Source organism: Gymnoscopelus microlampas (assembly GCF_963454915.1).
Source record: "Gymnoscopelus microlampas genome assembly, chromosome: 14".
In the NCBI taxonomy this organism is placed as follows: domain Eukaryota; kingdom Metazoa; phylum Chordata; class Actinopteri; order Myctophiformes; family Myctophidae; genus Gymnoscopelus; species Gymnoscopelus microlampas.
Window position 1 is genome coordinate 35853426 of NC_139951.1, and position 17824 is coordinate 35871249.

General features: G+C 40.7%; 2 protein-coding genes across 3 annotated transcripts in view; both read left to right on the top strand.

Moving 5' to 3' along the window:
- The first annotated feature begins 1079 nt into the window (after positions 1-1079).
- LOC311059858 (urokinase-type plasminogen activator-like) lies at positions 1080-5017 on the top strand. The gene is made up of 11 exons (XM_084077956.1): positions 1080-1231; positions 1343-1397; positions 1733-1837; positions 1987-2140; positions 2222-2319; positions 2419-2460; positions 2571-2757; positions 2851-3002; positions 3518-3658; positions 4026-4174; positions 4262-5017. The coding sequence occupies exons 1-11, from the start codon at positions 1166-1168 to the stop codon at positions 4457-4459; spliced, it is 1347 nt and encodes a 448-aa protein (XP_083934082.1). The 5' UTR covers positions 1080-1165; the 3' UTR covers positions 4460-5017.
- A 5369-nt stretch (positions 5018-10386) lies between these two features.
- The window catches only part of LOC311060867 (vinculin), a 36372-nt gene continuing 28934 nt past the window's right edge, over positions 10387-17824 (top strand). For both annotated transcript variants that reach the window (XM_084079227.1, XM_084079228.1), the window contains exon 1: positions 10387-10816. In XM_084079227.1, the coding sequence (XP_083935353.1) occupies positions 10649-10816 (168 nt within the window). In that variant the 5' untranslated portion in view covers positions 10387-10648. The remainder of the gene's footprint in view (positions 10817-17824) is intronic.

Here is a 17824-nt window from a genome sequence, read left to right on the forward strand (position 1 = left end):
TAAAATGATCTTGTATAAAATGGTTTGACAGTTACACCAACATCAGTTCATTCTGCAGTCTGCCTATGATATTATGCAACACCTTGTGTGGCCTAAAGAGGGTGCTAGAGGAAAGGTTATGCTGTTGCTCAAATAGTTAGGATGAGCATGAAAGCATTCAGCAAGTTTATTGGGGGTGACAAGGAATACACAGGGAATCAGGAATTTTAATAATTACTGAATTGGGAGGGGAAAACAAGCAATGTAAAGACACGACACACAATTATTTAGCTTTTTCAAACCAATTTAGAAAAAATTACCAGCCTTGTTTGATAGCCGGCACACCATGTTTACAACAGTTTTGAGAGAGAGAGAGAGAGAGAGAGAGAGAGAGAGAGAGAGAGAGAGAGAGAGAGAGAGAGAGAGAGAGAGAGAGAGAGAGAGAGAGAGAATTTGTTTGAGGTTTGGAAGGAAATGTACCATTAGAGAAAAAACATCCTGTTTCCCAAATATAATAATATATATTTGGTTAAATCACAGGGAATTATAAATTGGAATAGTAGACATCTAGAGCATCCCCTCTAGTAATGGCTTACCCATTTGAAATGGAACAGTCTTGCTCTCTCTTTCTCAATAACATGATCTGGTCATGGTGGAGCATGGAGTGTGTGTTGGTATCCGTTACCTCACAAGTTACGGTCACAAGCTTATAGTGTTGAAAGAGTCACAATTGAGCATAATGGGACTGTTTAGAATTAGATGATTGATTTAGATTTGTTATCGCTACGATTCTAGCAAGTTTACTGTGCCATAATACACTGTGGCACCAATGACTGCAGACCCTCCTGCCAATAACATAGTAGTGTGTTGTCAAGCTTCCTGGGAATTTCATGGTTTAAGACTGTGTCTTAATGGATTAAGACTGTGTAAGACTGACTCATTCATTCTCCATTCTGCACCACCATATAATTTCTTCACACCAAATGGTCCAGCCTGTCAAAGATATGCTCCCTAGCCAATCACATTACTGCCCCCGCCCCACACATGTGCCCTGAACACAGACAGACATAACAGAGCAAGCCCTGAGGGTTCCCCCTAAATAAAAAGATCTCATTGCAAGCAGATTCATGTGCTGTACATAACGTGCACGTCGCTAGAAACTCTTAAACTTGTTCAGGACAACAACATGACGAGGACAGACGTGTTCGGCTTAGTAATCTACGCCTTGGCATCCATTTCAGCAACAGAGGCGGTAAAGAAAATATAATGTGTTTTATTGTTATATAATTTGTAAATTATAATTTGTGCTGGTCTGTCAAATGTGTTTTCATGAGCATTTACATAGCTTGCTTTGTCTTTACAGGGCTTTTTGAGATCGAAAAGACAGACTTTTTCTTCATTCCGCTTTGGAAGATCAGGTAGGTCACTCTTTGTTGCCCTTTGAAAGATCAGTTTGGCAACTCTGCTTCCACCTCATTAACTACATGAAACCAAGCGTCTCTGTTCTGGGCATGTCATAATAGGCAAACATTGCAGCTCTACAAGCTCATAACGCATCACAGTGTGACACGTTGTGAGCTTGTAGATTGACTATTATCGGGGAAGAGATTTGGTGTAGAGGGAAAAAAGGAGGGGGCCAAGTACTGACCCCTGGGGGACCCCAATCAGTGAAGTAGGATGTAAGTGGTTATGGCCTTATAGGTCTACATTTTGCACTATATGAATATGACTTCATAATGTACATTCCATTCAGGTGGAATCTGTCTTTATGGTGGAACCTCTGTCACATCCTTAACTACCGGCGAACATATGTTCTGCTTGTGTGCTGAAGGTTTTGGCGGGCATAACTGTGAAATAGGTAAGGAAACTCTTCATACACAGGCAAATCCTCAGTTTTAATCTAACTCTTGAGAATATACAAAACTGCTGGATTTATTGAGAACACATCTCATACTTGAATGAATGTTAGAAGCACAAAAACAGCTCCATCTGTGTTGTCCTTTTTAGTAACAAGTGCCACCTGCTACATTGGTATTGGACTGAGGTATAGAGGTACAGTGTCTCAGTCAGAGAGTGGAAGAACATGTGAAAAATGGGATTTGGATACAAGGGAGCGCCATTTGTCATCGGATGTCAGATCAGGGAGACACAACTATTGCAGGTAAGCTAGCCATTCTGCTCATGAAGGTGATGCGTACCAAGTTTTGTGTTTGACTGAGGTAGAGTACTCTGTTTTCCATAGAAACCTTGATTACAGCCGACGCCCATGGTGCCATGTAATGAGAAATTACAAGTTGGAGCAAGAGTATTGTGATATTCCACGGTGTGGTATTGACATAGGTAAGTGCACTCTCCACATGTGTCACATTCTGTGTGTGTGCACCTACTGTACCATTGTGACTATTGCATTGCTTAATTAATCAAATATCTCATCTTTAGATCCCTTCCCATCTTCACCCACACCCACTGAGCCAGTAACAGGTAAAGTTACTGTCTTCTTTCTGAACAACAGTTTTTTGTTCAGATAGTTTTTGTTTTCTTCGGATGTGTGATTTATCACCACTAACCAACGCCCTTTCATTCCCCTGCAGAGTCAACATGTGGCCAGCGTCCTGGGAAGCAGATGAAGATCGTGGGAGGAACAATTACTACTGTGGAATCACACCCGTGGATCGCTGCCATATTTTGGCGGGGCAGATCCAAGAAGGTTTTCCGCTGTGGAGGGAGTTTGATCTCCCCCTGCTGGGTCCTCACCGCCGCCCACTGCTTCCCTGATGGGTAGGGTAGATCACTCACTGTAAACAATAGCAGGTGCTGAAAACAGCAACAGAGATAGCTGGTTTGTTAGAATGCTCTGTGACTCTCTTCCAGCTCTGAAACAAAAACACGCCGTTTATCCGTCACCCTGGGGAAAAATGCATTGAATGAGACCGACCAAACCCTGGAGCAGACCTTCCAAGTGGTGGAGCTTCACATCCATGAGATGTTTGACAACAGTGAGGAGAACTACAACAATGATATTGGTATGAATTCAAATGTTCTTTTTCTTAACCCATATGCATAACAGTAATCATATTTTTCAGACAAATAACATGAACAATGTACAGAATTTACAAAGAAAATATAAAGTGTCTTAGTAAGGTGTTAGGCCACCATGAGTGCATCCAGTGAACACAAATGGCCATGTTCACAGGTCGGAAGCTGGCAGGGGAGGACGCTGCACTAGCGACTCCTGGTGATGTGATTTGTATGGCATATAAAATAGGGTTAATGTATGTTTTATAATGTAATGCAAAGTAACTAAAGTTTTCAAATAATTGCACTCGAGTAAAAGTACAATATTTGCCTCTGAGATGTACTGGAGTAGAAGCAAAAGTATTGAAAATTGGAAATACTCCAGTAAAGTAAAAAAAATACCTCAAAATTGTACTTAAGTACAGTACTTGAGTAAATGTACCTTACGTTACTTTACACCATTGACCCCAACACTGTCATTGTCACCTGTCACTTATGTTTGATGATCACTGTGATTCAACAGCACTGTTAAAGTTGAAGGCCAGACATGGTCAGTGTGCACAGGAGACACGGGCTGTAAAGACAGTCTGTCTACCACCACTCCACCAGAGCCTCCACCTGGATGCTTACTGTGAGATTGCGGGCTATGGAAAAGAGAAAAAAGGTAAAGTAGAGATAAAGGTACAGTAGGCTCATGTTTGTCATTTAAATGCACTTGGTACACATCATATATATGCCTGTATTGTTTTACCTTAATTTCCTGGCTGTACAATGATGCCAACTGTCGCTCCACTAACAGACGTTCCCGCCCAGTCTGCAGACTGACCAATAGAGAATCTTGCTCCTGAGTCACGCTATGACTTTCTTTTTTTGGCCTGGCTGTCTTTTCTTTACCTGTCTGGCAATTGTTTTCTGCTGTTTTTTTATTTTTTATTATCAGTTCTTGAGCACTTGACTGCTGTAATTGCCATAGAAACTGAATTTCCCTTGTGGGATAAATAAAGGTCTATTTATCTGGTTGCTCTTTCCAGGCCTATGGTATAACTCTCAATACCTAAGACTGGCTACAGTGAACCCCTTGGCTCATGATGTGTGTAGTGAAAAAGACCACTACGGAAACATGATCACAGAAAATATGTTCTGTGCCGCTCACCCTGATTGGAGTCAGGATGCATGCGAGGTATGTGATACAAGCCAAAACATGATCAGACATCGCCCCCATGATTATGCTGTTTGGATTTCTCACCCACATAACTCTTTTCCGCAGGGGGATTCAGGAGGGCCTCTGGTGTGTGAGGTGAATGATAGATTCTTCCTGTATGGTATTGTCAGCTGGGGTGAAGGGTGTGCACAGGAATTCCGTCCAGGTGTTTATACCACAGTGACCAATTACAACCAGTGGATTGAAGAGAAGACGGGTCTAGATTCCATTACTACAGGGTCCATCATGTTCCCTCAGAAATGATCCTCTTTCCAGAACTGTTGGCAATGGCATGTGAATATAGTACACACACTGTGTCCTGTAGTAATTCTTTGGGGCTTTTCTGAGCCTTTATTTAGAGAGAGACGGGAAACATGGAGGAGCAGCGTAGTGTCGTGCAGCAAATGGTCCGGCTGGCCAGCAATCGAACTGGGGACTTCAGGTGTCAGGCATTTTAAGTCCATGTGGTATGCGCCTTAACCACTTGTCTATCGGGCTTATCTCTTTTGAATCTCCTTTGAGTCTCCTTGAGTTTCCGATGAGGATAAATAAAGGGACTCTTCTTGTAAACTGTCATTTGTGGTATTTCAGTTATAATACTGAATTCACATATGTTGCCAGTACTACATATTGTGTTTATTAAATCGTACAGATGTTTACAGTAATTCATATTTACTGTTGCAGTTATTGTGCAGCATGTTTCCAGTTACTTCTGTATTTTCTTGAGTAATTATATATTTGAGATATTAGAGTTATTTTTGTATTTCCCATGAAAATGATTGTATTTATGTCAGCGCTGTTTTAAATAAAACAAAGAATTTGTCTCAGTTCCAAGGTTATTCATTCTCTGGGAGATTTAGCCTTTTTCACTTGTCACCCTGTTTTTGGAGTAGGTTGCGTAGTCAGACGATCAAAGATCTCCCCCTTGGTGGCAATCTCTGATCATCTGACTACGTGAAACTCAGTGAGTCGCTGTTCCCAGTTGGTATTACTGCTGCCCTTTAACACCATCCTACGCTCACTACTCACTGACCCTATAGTCATGCATGGGAATCTGCTATGACCATTCTGGATCTCAACCACATCCATGACATCAACCCTAGGAGCTAATCAGCCATTTTTCTACTTGTTGTGAAGTAGCAATGACAAATCATTGACGGAGTAGTGAATGCCCCCCTCACGTCAGCTATAAACAGACACTTGCTATGGCTGCAAATTGCAGCTGTTGATAAATTATCTCACCATTCCTGTGAAATATTATCTGCCTGTGACTCACAGAATCCCCCTTAATTACAACCGTGTTCTTGTAAACTGTAACTCTTCAGATAGTTTATAGTGCTTCAGTTGACATTTCTTGTGTATACTAGGGCCTACTATACTAACCACACAATTGGTGTGAAACCGTGTGCATTAGAAAAGTCACTGAACAAAACAAAAACATGTATAATGCTAACCATTACTACCTAACCTATAAACTCTCATTCTAAATTCTACATTTAGATTCTGTGCCAGAAATAACAGCATCTGTTTCTTTAAAAGAGAATACATGTGAGGCTACAGTGAGGAAAGGACTTCAATGCAACAGGGAATTCTGCAAACAGCAGTTGCAGGGCTCCACAGGCAGTGAAGGGATTAGGGGAAGCCCTCTACAGGAACTACACACAGTCACAGCTGGCCTTGTTATTTCTGTTTTGAGAACTGTGTCATCAGGCAAAGTGTGGGAAACTAGTGGAGTACAGTGCAACTCATCTATTTCAGGAATTAAACTGATAATGGGTGGCTACATAGTTACCTCAGTGGTCTCATCCAGTTCAGGTTTTACCATTGAAGTCAAGACTTGATATAGTAACTTACATAACTGAAACCTGCCTGTTGGGGAGAAGTCTATTTATCACTTGGTGCACTGTTATACATTTTTTTGCAATATGAATTTAGCTTAACATTCCTTTGCATTGGAAACTATTTTCATATTAAAAAGAACATTTCACCTCTTAATCATATCTCCATATATCAGTCCTCACTGTCACTTGTGCTCACTATTGGATGGTACCACACTTCTTGTGTCTCAGAGGTGGGCTGTGGATACTTTGCTATGTTGGCAGTGGCAGGAGATGATTTGAGAGCTGATGAATGGAAATTCAATCGAGTTTGATGGGCGATGAGTGATGGGCTGGACCTGGGTTTGAGGACAGGCAGAGGGAAAACAAAACAGCAGAGGGGAGGAATACAAAAATCACAGACAACAAAACAAGTGTACCGTATACCTAAACAGCATTACATGTAACAGGAATTGTATAGAGATATGGTTTAAAAAAGATGAAATATCTTTTTTAAACCATGAGTATCCAATACTACAAGGGAATGTTCAGCTAAAAATGTATGTTGGCTAATAAAAATAAAACCAGATAAATATATATAATATATATCAACTTCGCCAAAACAGTCAGCTTTCAGTTATAAGGTACTATATCAGAGGGGTTAGTGCTGTTTACCTTAAGACACAAACACACACTCCACCTTATAACCTAGCACTACTTTTCTATAGTGTAGCTACTTCTTATAACCGCCAGAGGGAGTCAAGTGTTCAGTTTTAAACAGCTACTTGATAAGGAACCAAGATAACTAAAACAGGACCCTGTGAACAGGATGTCAGCTTAAAGAGCCGCAACCCAGGTCACACCACTTGCTTAATAGTCCATTTGCTTAGTGAGTCATACAAGTTGTCTAAGTAAGTTCACCTATGTCGACTGTTACTAAGACTTTGCAGACTTCTGGGACGCTGATACATTTCTCTAGCAGCTCAGTACAGGCAGAACCCATCAGGGCCCGTTATCAGCTGTGAGGAGCAGGGGAAGGTGCAGACTAGACCACCCAACTAGACCGTAGTTCTCAACCTGTGGGTCGGGACCCCCAGGTGGGTCCCCACATGATTTTAGGGGGGTCCTCAGATGACAGAAAAGTGACAATTTTAAGACCTTTTTAATACAAAAAAATAAATGGAAAAAGACCATTACAGCATCAAAAGTAATCAACAAACTATACTGTAAAAACTGGTTTGGCCAAATTATCAAATAATATAAGAAACAGGCAATTCTTTTCAAAATAGTCGATCTACAAGCTCACAATGCCTCGCAACGTGAGGCGTTGTGAGCTTGTAAATGTGCTATTTTCACAATGTATCTGTGGGAACTGAGTCAAACTAAATGTAGTGCCTCAACTCTTACAATTCCAAGTGCTTATCAGGGTGGGGGGTCCCCAGTGCAAATATGATTATTTTGGGGGGTCACAGGCTGAAAAGGTTTAGAACCACTGATCTAGACCACCAGGCCCACTCACATTCCACACAGTACACAGGGGAGGGCCTTTCAGTAACTGGAGACTTGAGGAAACTGCAGACCACCTTTGATGTCTATATCCAGGATGGACTCCCTCTGTTTTTGTGGCAGACAGTACATTTATTTGTTTTTTGAACGATAAAGGGCTTATGCCCCCCCCCCCCACACTTATGCAAATGATCAGCATGTTGCAAGCTTACCACATGGAAAGAACTGACAGTGATTGTCGGCAATAGCATATTGACAGGCACACCACTCCAAGAGCGAGACCAAATAAAATGAAATTACATGTTTTGTTGTTTTTATTTTGTTGAAGAACTGAAGAAAATATTTGTCTTTCTAGTAAAGATTGGTTGTTTGCCTGCTTAAAAAGTTGATGTCATCAAAACTTGGAGGTCATAAGAGGAACTGAAATTACTACTGTACACTTCTGGCAAGAGAATGCAATTTGTGGTGATTTTATGGTGTGATCACCCACGAACTCTGTGTGTATATTTACCGTTACATGGGCATTATATGTTCACACTTCAATGACATGTCATACAGCCAAGCCTAAATTAAAGAGAGGGACTCCAGGATATTGAAGATAATTACCTTCCATGATAGCCATGTGCTATAATAGCCACTCCTTAGCCAACTTATCTAGACCTTATATGCAGTGGTGGAAAAAGTACTCACATTTCTTACTTAAGTAAAAGTATCAATACTGCAATGTAGAAATACTCTTGTTACAAGTAAAAGTCTGGAATTCAAAATTTCCTTGAGTTAGCCTACTTGAGTGAAAGTACAAAGGTATTGGCATCAAAATGCACTTAAAGTACCAAAAGTTGAAAGTACTAATTATGCAGAATGTCCCATTTCACAAGTTTTCAAATGTATAACAATCTTTTGAAAATAGCAGATCTACAAGCTCACGCCTTTTCAAATGGCCGAAAGGTATAGGGCTGAAGTGGTTAATGTATGTTTTGTAATAATAATCAAAACCTACAAAGTAACTAGTAAACTAAAGTTTTCAAATTATTCTAGTGAAGTAAAAAGTACAATATTTGAGATATAGTGGAGTAGAAGTAAAAGTACTGAAAATTGGAAGCAATCCAGTAAAGTAAAAAAGTAAAAATACCTCAAAATTGTACTTACTTAAGTACAGTGCTTGAGTAAATGTACTTAGTTACTTTCCACCACTGCTCATATGTTTACATGAGGTTTTTTTTTCCAACAAAGTCACTTCCTCAATTCTTTCTTTTTGGAATCTTCCTTTTTAGGAAGTGGGCCGCTGCATCGAAGCTCCCTCTTGGGATTCTGTGGGAATTCCTCAGCTGTTTTGCTCCACTGTTCATTTCCAAATGAAATATTGTCATTTCTACGTGTGAGGAATGGATAGGAGGGAGTTGGAATTTAAAAGATGTGCTGTTATGCGACATTGTGACAAAGCTCTGCCATCAATTTGCAAATAAAAGTATGCGGTTCTATCAGTCACTTGTCTTGTTATGTATAACAGAACATCCTAAGCCAGTGGTTCTCAAACTTTTTCATGTCAAGGACCCCCAAATTGACACCATTAGAAAAGATATGCCAAGGACCCCCATAAGAGAAGATTTTTACGGCTCTAGCAGTGATTTTCAACCATTTTAATTTCTTGGACCCCCAGTTTGACATGCATTAGGCTATACGGACACCCATTTAATGGCATTTCTATCTCTGGGACCCCAATTTATATTGTAAAAATCAATGTTAATTTAACTCTCAGAGTTACAGACCCATAAGGGCCCATTTGGTTCCTAACTACCATTTAGCTGGGGACCCCCTGGAACTCCCCAAGGACCCCTGAGGGTCCCCGGACCCCACTTTGAGAACCAACGTCCTAAGCTACTATATGTGTGTGTATGTATTATTATATTATGTGTGTGTGTGTGTGTGTGTGTCTGTGTACTATTATGATGATGATCTATTTGTGTGTGTGTGTGTGTGTGTGTGTGTGTGTGTGTGTGTGTGTGTGTGTGTGTGTGTGTGTGTGTGTGTGTGTGTGTGTGTGTGTGTGTGTGTGTGTGTGTGTGTGTGTGTATCTATATATCTATATCTATCTCTATATCTATAGATATAAATTGTTTTTATACTTATTAAGAGCCATACATGACACATTCTGGTTTATTCATTATCCTATTTTTGGGAATCATGTGTCATAGCTACAATCTGGTCTCTTATCTCTCACAGGCAGCTCTCTGTATCTGCCAAAATGTGCCTGGAGGAATGAGAACTCGTCCAACCAGTCCCAATGTACAGCCTCCTGTGCTTACAGTGTGTGTGTGGATTGGAATCCACTCCTCACAACAGTAGACACATATTTCCCTTTTTAGGGCATGAGAATGTATTGCGTAATAATTTCGGGAGCAACTCGCATCTCTAGCAAACTCGACAGTATGTACGAAAAGGGGGAGTGTATGGGGGCCAGTGTTGCCATATTTTGTGAGAGAAATAAGCAACGTAGACACCGGCTATTTGAAAATCAAGCTCACAAGGCGTGGCGATTTGACGCGTTGTGAGCTTGTGTAGACCTGCTATTTTCAAAAAGATCTTGGGGGAAAAAAGTTAAAAAATACATATATTTTTGAAACATTTTAACAACATAAATCTGGTATGGATGGGGGGCCGGGGGGGGGGGGGACTTTACAGAAAAAATATGCCCAAAGTCACCTATAATAAGCAGACATGGCAACACCGGTGGGGACAGAGTGGCGTTCGCGTGAGCCAATCGCACGCGTGCGGTCATGCCTACCGTTCCTCTTGTTGGTCAGGGGGCGGGCATTGGTTTCATTGAAGGTTTAGGTTGCTCTCTCTCACTCATTCTAAGCTTACAGCTTTCCTTGCCCGGCTGGCTGGGGAGTTTTTCCACGTTGATGGTTGGTTGCAAGGGGAGTAGCAGCAGTAGTAGTAGTTAGTTGTAGAGTCTTCTTTCCCGTGGAGGAGAGTGAAACCGTCCAGGGGGAAAGTCAGCGTGATTGTGGACCGTTTCAGTCCTTGTGTAAAAAACAAAGAAGTTGCGAGAGAAAAGTACTTTGGGGAGCAGGGTGATCTATCTTTTTTTTCTCCTCTTGGATAGTGGTGGTCTCATTTTGCCATCATGCCGGTCTTTCACACAAAGACGATAGAGAGTATCCTGGAGCCGGTGGCTCAGCAGATCTCCCATCTGGTGATCATGCACGAAGAGGGCGAAGTGGACGGGAAAGCCATCCCGGACCTCACGGCGCCGGTGGCCGCCGTGCAGGCCGCCGTCAGCAATCTGGTTCGGGTGAGTTTCTCTCTCAGTCTATTTTCCAGTGGTGGAAGAAGTACTCACATTTTTTACTTGAGTAAAAGTATCAGTACCACAATGTAGAAATACTACAAAATATACAAAGTAACAAGTAACTAAAGTTGTAGTGGAGTAAAAGTACAATATTTGAATCTGAGATGTAGTGGAGTAGAAGTACAAAAAATGGCAATACTCAAGTAAAGTAAAAATACCTAAAAAAAAACAGTACTTGAGTAAATGTACTTAAGTTACTTTACACCACTGTGGATTGGCTACCTGTCGCTCTTCTTTGTCCGACGACTATGTCCACTTCTGACTGATATTAAAAGGGTTTTTATTAGGTCCAGCTCAAGTCTATGCAAGAGTAGTTATTTGCTTTCACTCAACAACGAGAACGTTTACTAATATGCAGGCTTTCAAAGTTTCTATGAGTTGTTTCATTTACACGGGTCAAAGGGCAGCGAGTGACGCCCTTTTCCCCTTGAAAATATGCCTTGCCTCCCTGGGAGTGGACTGCCATCTGTGGTGGAAACAGTACTCACATGTTTTACTTAAGTCAGGGGTCTTCAACGTTTTCAGGCCAGGGACCCCCTAGCTGAGAGAGAGATGAGGCAGGGACCCCCTCTATATTGTATAAAATTGTGTTTCAGATTCAACCTTTTTTGTTCACTAGGTCTGCTCTCTTTCCCCTCTACACCAAACACCTCTTCGCCAAAAATAGCCGATCTACAAGCTCACAACGTAGATAGAGCTTGTAGATCTGCTATTTTTTGGCTAAAGTTCTCCTCAGAAAAGGGATGCAAGGGCTCAAGAGGTTAAGGTAAAAAGAAAAATCATGTCACCCAAAGATTTGGCGGACCCCCTGTTGTAACTCTGAGGACCCCCTAGGGGTCCCGGACCCCCTGTTGAAGACCCCTGACTTACGTAAACTAATCATCAATACTAGTATCAATACTGCAATACAGAAATACTCTGTTACAATTAAAAGTATTGGCATCAAAATGTACTTTTAAGTACCAAAAGTAAAAGTAATCATTATGCAGAATGTCCCATTTCACAAGTTTTCAAATGTATTCAAAATCTTTTGAAAATAGCAGATGCTCTTTTTTGTGTTGCTATTTTCAAATGGCCGAAATGTATATAGGGCTGAAGTGGTATGTTTTGTGTTTTGTAATAATAATAAAAATCTACAAAGTGACTGAAGTTTTCAAATAATTGTAGTGGAGTAAAAGTACAATATTTGCCTCTGAGATGTAGTGGGGTAGAAGCAAAAGTACTGAACATTGGAAATGCTCAAGTAAAGTACAAATACCTCAAAATTGTACTCAATTAAAATAAGTACAGAACTTAAGTAAATGTACTTAGTTACTTTCCACCACTGACTGCCATCTGTGGACGTAGGCGCCAATGATACATCACCACCTACACTGAAACTTTACATAAAATATTCAGTGTGCTTAATGGCTATTAATAATGTATGACAAAAGTGTTACTTCCCTTTTTCACGTTAGGAGTTGTGGTTAGGTCTTAATATGATGTTAATCACATTTTACTTTACAGAAGCTATCGGATAGTTTCTCATTGACACCCAAATGAGTGTTTCCTCCTGTCATGACCCCACTTGCCTGTTCAAAAATATTGAGTTGAAATGTAACCTTTTTAGATTGTCACAATTATGTTTATTTTATTGCATAAATCAGGGGTCTTCAACAGGGGGTCCTCAGAGTTACTAAAGGGGGTCCGCCAAATCATTGTGTGATATGATTTTTTGTTTACATTAACCACTTGAACCCTAGCATCACTTTTCTGAGGAGAACTTTAGCCAAAAATAGTGTGAGCTTGTAGATCGGCTATTTTTGGCAAAGAGTTATAGGTGTCAAGGGAAAGAAGAGCAGCAAAAGTTTATCTGAAACACAATATTATACAATATAGAGGGGGTCCCTGCTTCATCTCTCTCTCAGCTAGGGGGTCCTTGGCCTGAAAACGTTGAAGACCCCTGGCATAAATCATCTTATTAGCTGCATCCTAACAGCTTTTTTTTATTAAATGAATTAATTGAATGCAGCCCCTTTTTGTAGCAGACAGCTGTGGCTTCGAGTACAATACTGAAAACTCTAGCCTAACCACAACAGGGCTTGAAGTGGTATCTCCCTTTAATAGCTAACTGAACGCATGACAGCAAGTGAGAAATTAGATTTTATATTACCGTCTTGCAATTTCATAGACTGTTAATGCATTAGTGCAACAAACAAAAATGTACATGTACATACTGTACTGTAGGAAGGGAGAAAGGATATCAGCATCCTCTCAGATATAGTGGGATGCGAAGAAAAGGAAGTGGAAGATAATTAAGGCAGAGGTTTTTAAATAGTGACTTGTGGTAGACCCTGTCAGTCCACTATGTTGCTCGCTGTCAGTTCGGCAGGACTAGGATTCCCTGCCTGGCAGTTGTTTGGGGGGTGGGAGGAGGGGGGGTGGGAGGATAAATTTGGACAATTGGACTGGCATCCCCTTTCAGCAAAGGAATGCTTAATTTAGAATGACTGGCCACCATTGGTCTTCATTGGGCTACAATTAATTTGTGTGGCTCTCTTCTGAACCCTAGTGATCCCTGTTATGTATTGGATTAGTTTTTTATTTTTGTTTTTAAACATATTCTTAAGTGCTTAATGTGAAAGACTTTACCCCATTGTGTGTTCTGTTGACATGTCCACACCCACCAGACTTCCTTCCTCTTGAGTAAGAATGTAGAGAGAGCGAGAGAGAGGTGTGTGAGTGTATAGAAAGGATGTTCCTACGTTCACTGACTGATCTGTTTCATCCAAAGCAGGATTTTTTTTTCACTAGCCACCTGCACTATTGTACAAGTCAAAAAAGGCTTTTGTAAACTAAACCCTAACCCTTGCTAAGTGCCTGGCAGTGGAGGTTACATGCACCTTACCAGACACACAACTTGGCGTATTTGTCTGCTATTCATTTCACACTCTGCTGTAATGACATTAAATAACTTTGCATAACAAGATGGCTAATGATAAAAATGATAAAATGATAAAAATAGCAGTTTTTCACTCTGTCACCGCCATTGTCAGTCAGCGATTATACAGAAAAACACTGGAAGTGATCTTTTACCTGCAAAATAATAGGGCATGTTACTTTTTGGATTACCTTAACCTACCTTGCTTACATACATTGAGTCCGGTTACTGCATAAGTAATAGACGAGTACACACTAGACAGGTGTTGCATAAAAGCTGACTTGGATGATATATATATATATATATGGCAGAATATAGGCCTAAAATCCTCTGTTAATATAACTCTTAAGAGAGACGATACCAATTCTACACATAAAGCCCTGCAGTTACAAATTGTTAAAGGTAGGGTAAGTGATTTTCTTTGGTTAAAATAAGTGTTAAATAGCTCTATATTCTAATAGTACTCATTGCTATAGAGTGTTTGTTCAGTAACAGGAGTCTCCATGTCTCTCCAGCGCTTTATTAAACAGAAAATGCATTTTCAAGTCTGGATACCAATTTTATCCAATCAGGATAGAGAACTCAGTCAGGATAAGTGAAATTGGAAGTGATGACATAAATAAATGAGCAGACAATAAAATTGTTAAACTGGAACACTAAAAATGAAGCTGATAAATGGGTACTCAATCCTGATTGGCTGAAATGTTGTCACCTACTTGAATATGTGTTTTCTGTTTATTAAAGAGCTGGAGAGACAGGGAGACCCCTGTGACCGAACAAACTCTCTATAGCAATGAATACTATCAGAATATAGTGCTTTAACCTTTTAATAAAACACTTTTTGTTTTAACCAAAAAATATCACTTACCCTACCTTTTTAATTGGCACTGAGACATTTTACTGTGTAATGTCATGCCATGCTTTCATTCCCTGATAAAGATCTTGTTGGGTGAAACTCTTGGGTAACATTGGTCATATCCAGTGGGAGTGTTTATGTATGTCTTCATTATACTACTTTGTGGTACATGCATTTCAACATGTTTTTATGATCACATAGATTTCATATCATATCCTGCTGTACTGTAGCTACTTGAAAGGATTCAACTCTCTCTGGATTATCTGAGGAATGATGATCACGTATTTCCTATGGGGGCAAGAAGGCGTAAGTCTGTAATTATTTCCAGTTGCCCTAGAAACACAACACGGACACTGTTTGGATACTGTTGTAATTAAGGCTGAGATGAGGAGATGAAGATGGACTCATAAAAAGCCACGAGTTGTGCCTGAGTCATGGACTGCTGCTTGGCTCTTAGTTTCTATACTTAGCAGTTCTCAATTATTGATGATGTGGCCCGGCTCCGCTGGCGTAGCGGTCCGGGCACCTAGGCTGCAATGTAGCCTGACAGCGTGTCGTGGGTTCGTGTCCCGATCCCGACGGCCTTTGCTGCGTGTCACTCCCCATCTCTCTCTCTCACCATTTCCCGTCAGCCTACTGTCCTGTCCATAATAAAGGCATACAAAGCCCCCAAAAAAATCTTTAAACAAGTATATTATAATAATTATTGATGATGCATGAATATGTAAGGTACACAAGGTTTTGTTTCTTTAACTGTCTAGGTGCTATTGTTTGATATCATTTTCACAGTTCTTTGTCTGTATGGCCAATTGCCTGTCCCCTCAAAAGTCTCCTCAAAAGTAAACCAATCATGCATGTCATTAAACAGAACCACCTCCAGCCATAAATGTAATGATTTATAGCTGAAGAGAGGCACACATGGCAGTTCATTCACAAACTACATACTTAGTTGATTAACATACTTCCCAAAAAAAAAAAAAAGGTAGCACATCCCAAATTTCAAATCTATGGAGGACAAAGTACTCACATTTCCACTTTTTCATTGGCACAGTAAACGAACGCTTACATGTTCCAGCTCACACTTAGTTGATCAACATACTATTGATATCTAAGATTAGACAGGGAGGCCGTGCCATTATTACACTCCATGTCTTATTTATTTAGTGATTTTTGGGGCACTGATGCCTTGATTTGATGGTGATATGGAGAGAGACAGGAAATGTAGAGAGAGGGGAATGTCATACAGCAATTTGTCCGGCCACCCGGGAATCAAACCGGGGACTCGCTGATCAGGGCATTTTGCATCCAAGTAGGAGGTGCCCCCAACCACTTGGCTATCAGGTTGCCAGTCTTGTTGTTCATTGCCTGTCATTTTGATGAATAATCACACAAGTCTGCTGTTACTGTAACTCTTGATAGCAGCACCATGGAATAAGCCAGGCAAGGGAATGATGCTCTTTTTAGCGTGCATGCTGCAACTCCTGTCCCACACATAGTTGGTTCCACAGTGGTCTAATTGGCCCCAGGCATCCCCAGGGCAAGGCAGTGCCAGAGAAAACCATTCACCTTATTGTTTCTGCTTCCCACAAAACCACATGTTGCACAGAGATGCGGCGGGCCTCTAATGAGGCTGACGTCTAACGGTTAAGTCCGTTAAAGATTTCTTAAGCCAGCAGCTGTAATCAAGGTAATTTCATAATTTCCCTCAGTGTTTTGACATGGAGTTGTACTAGGGACTGCAGCTGTTTGTTCAGCTCATTTCCCATCGCCGGAATTTGTCAGGGAGAGGGATGATGAGACCAAGATTCCTTTGTGGGTGCCTGCGACTGTCTGTGGAGATCAGTTGAGCGCTGGGTTGATGCATCACTTTTCAAACCTCATTAGACTTTGCGGGTATTAAAGCTGGAAGGGGCCTAATGTTGTTATTCCAGATGCATGGAGATGAAAAGGGCAGATATTGTGACGGGTGAACCATACACAAAATGTTATTGGGGCTGCAATTTATTATTTTAATTGCGACTATTTGATTCAGTACTTTAATATATCAACGAATTGACGGGGAAAAAATCAAATAGATTTTCTATAATGGACTAAATCATTTAGTTTGATCTGACCACTTAAGCCCTGTTTTTATACTTTGTCAAACAATGGTGTAATATATAAAATAGCATTAAATAGCAGATCCACATATCTACACGTTCTTATAGATTGAAAATGTTTGCCTAATACTGATATGCCCAAAAAAGGGATGCCATGTGTTAAGTGTTTAACCCTCAGCCTAATTGGAATTATCATTATCTTTCCCCAAAATTGATTATTTGATTAAAATCTATCATTTTTAATTATCTATTAAACCAATTAGTTCGATTAACTGTTGCTCTCCTAAACATAATAGACAATATGTGTGTTATGGGCTGACAACCGTTTGGTTGCACCTGTGGGCCTCTATTCTATTCGTCCATTCGTGTGTCCAGTCTCAGAACTTAATACCCATAAAGCCCAACAACCCTTCATTAACACTCATTGACTTTCAGTGTCTCATAGAGAGAATGAGGCAGCCCTCAATTAAAGATGACTGTTGGGAATGTGAAGAATTCCCAGGAAGCAAGAACGCCTCTCAGTTCAGAGGGTGGTTGAATGGTTTCTTTTGAATATGAGATGTTAAAGCACTGAAGTGGCACTCTAAAAACGGTGGTCAATTAGGTAGGTAGGTAGGTACTTTATTCATCTCCGAGGGGAAATTAAGGTGTAATTGAGAATAAATAATGAACTTATCTTCTTTGGGACAAAAAATTACACACACACACACACACACACACACACACACACACACACACACACACGGTAACTAGAAAAGTGCGCTCAGTGGAGTGCAAATCTCTGCCATGAAGCATGCCCCAATTGTAATAGTTAATAGTTGCACTCTGATGCAGTACCGTCAAAATGTGTGTCTCTAGGTCCTGTGTGTGTGCGCGTACTGTATGCATGCACATCATAGGTGCCACGGTCTCACTGTGTGTGTGTCTGTCTGTGTGCATGTGCATGCATAATAATATCAACCACGAGGCAATAGTTTCATGACTTCAACTGAAGTAAGGAGCAAGTTGGCATAGGGTAGACTCCATTCACCGTATGGACAGCTATTTGCACTTGACAGCCTTGCGGACTCGTATCC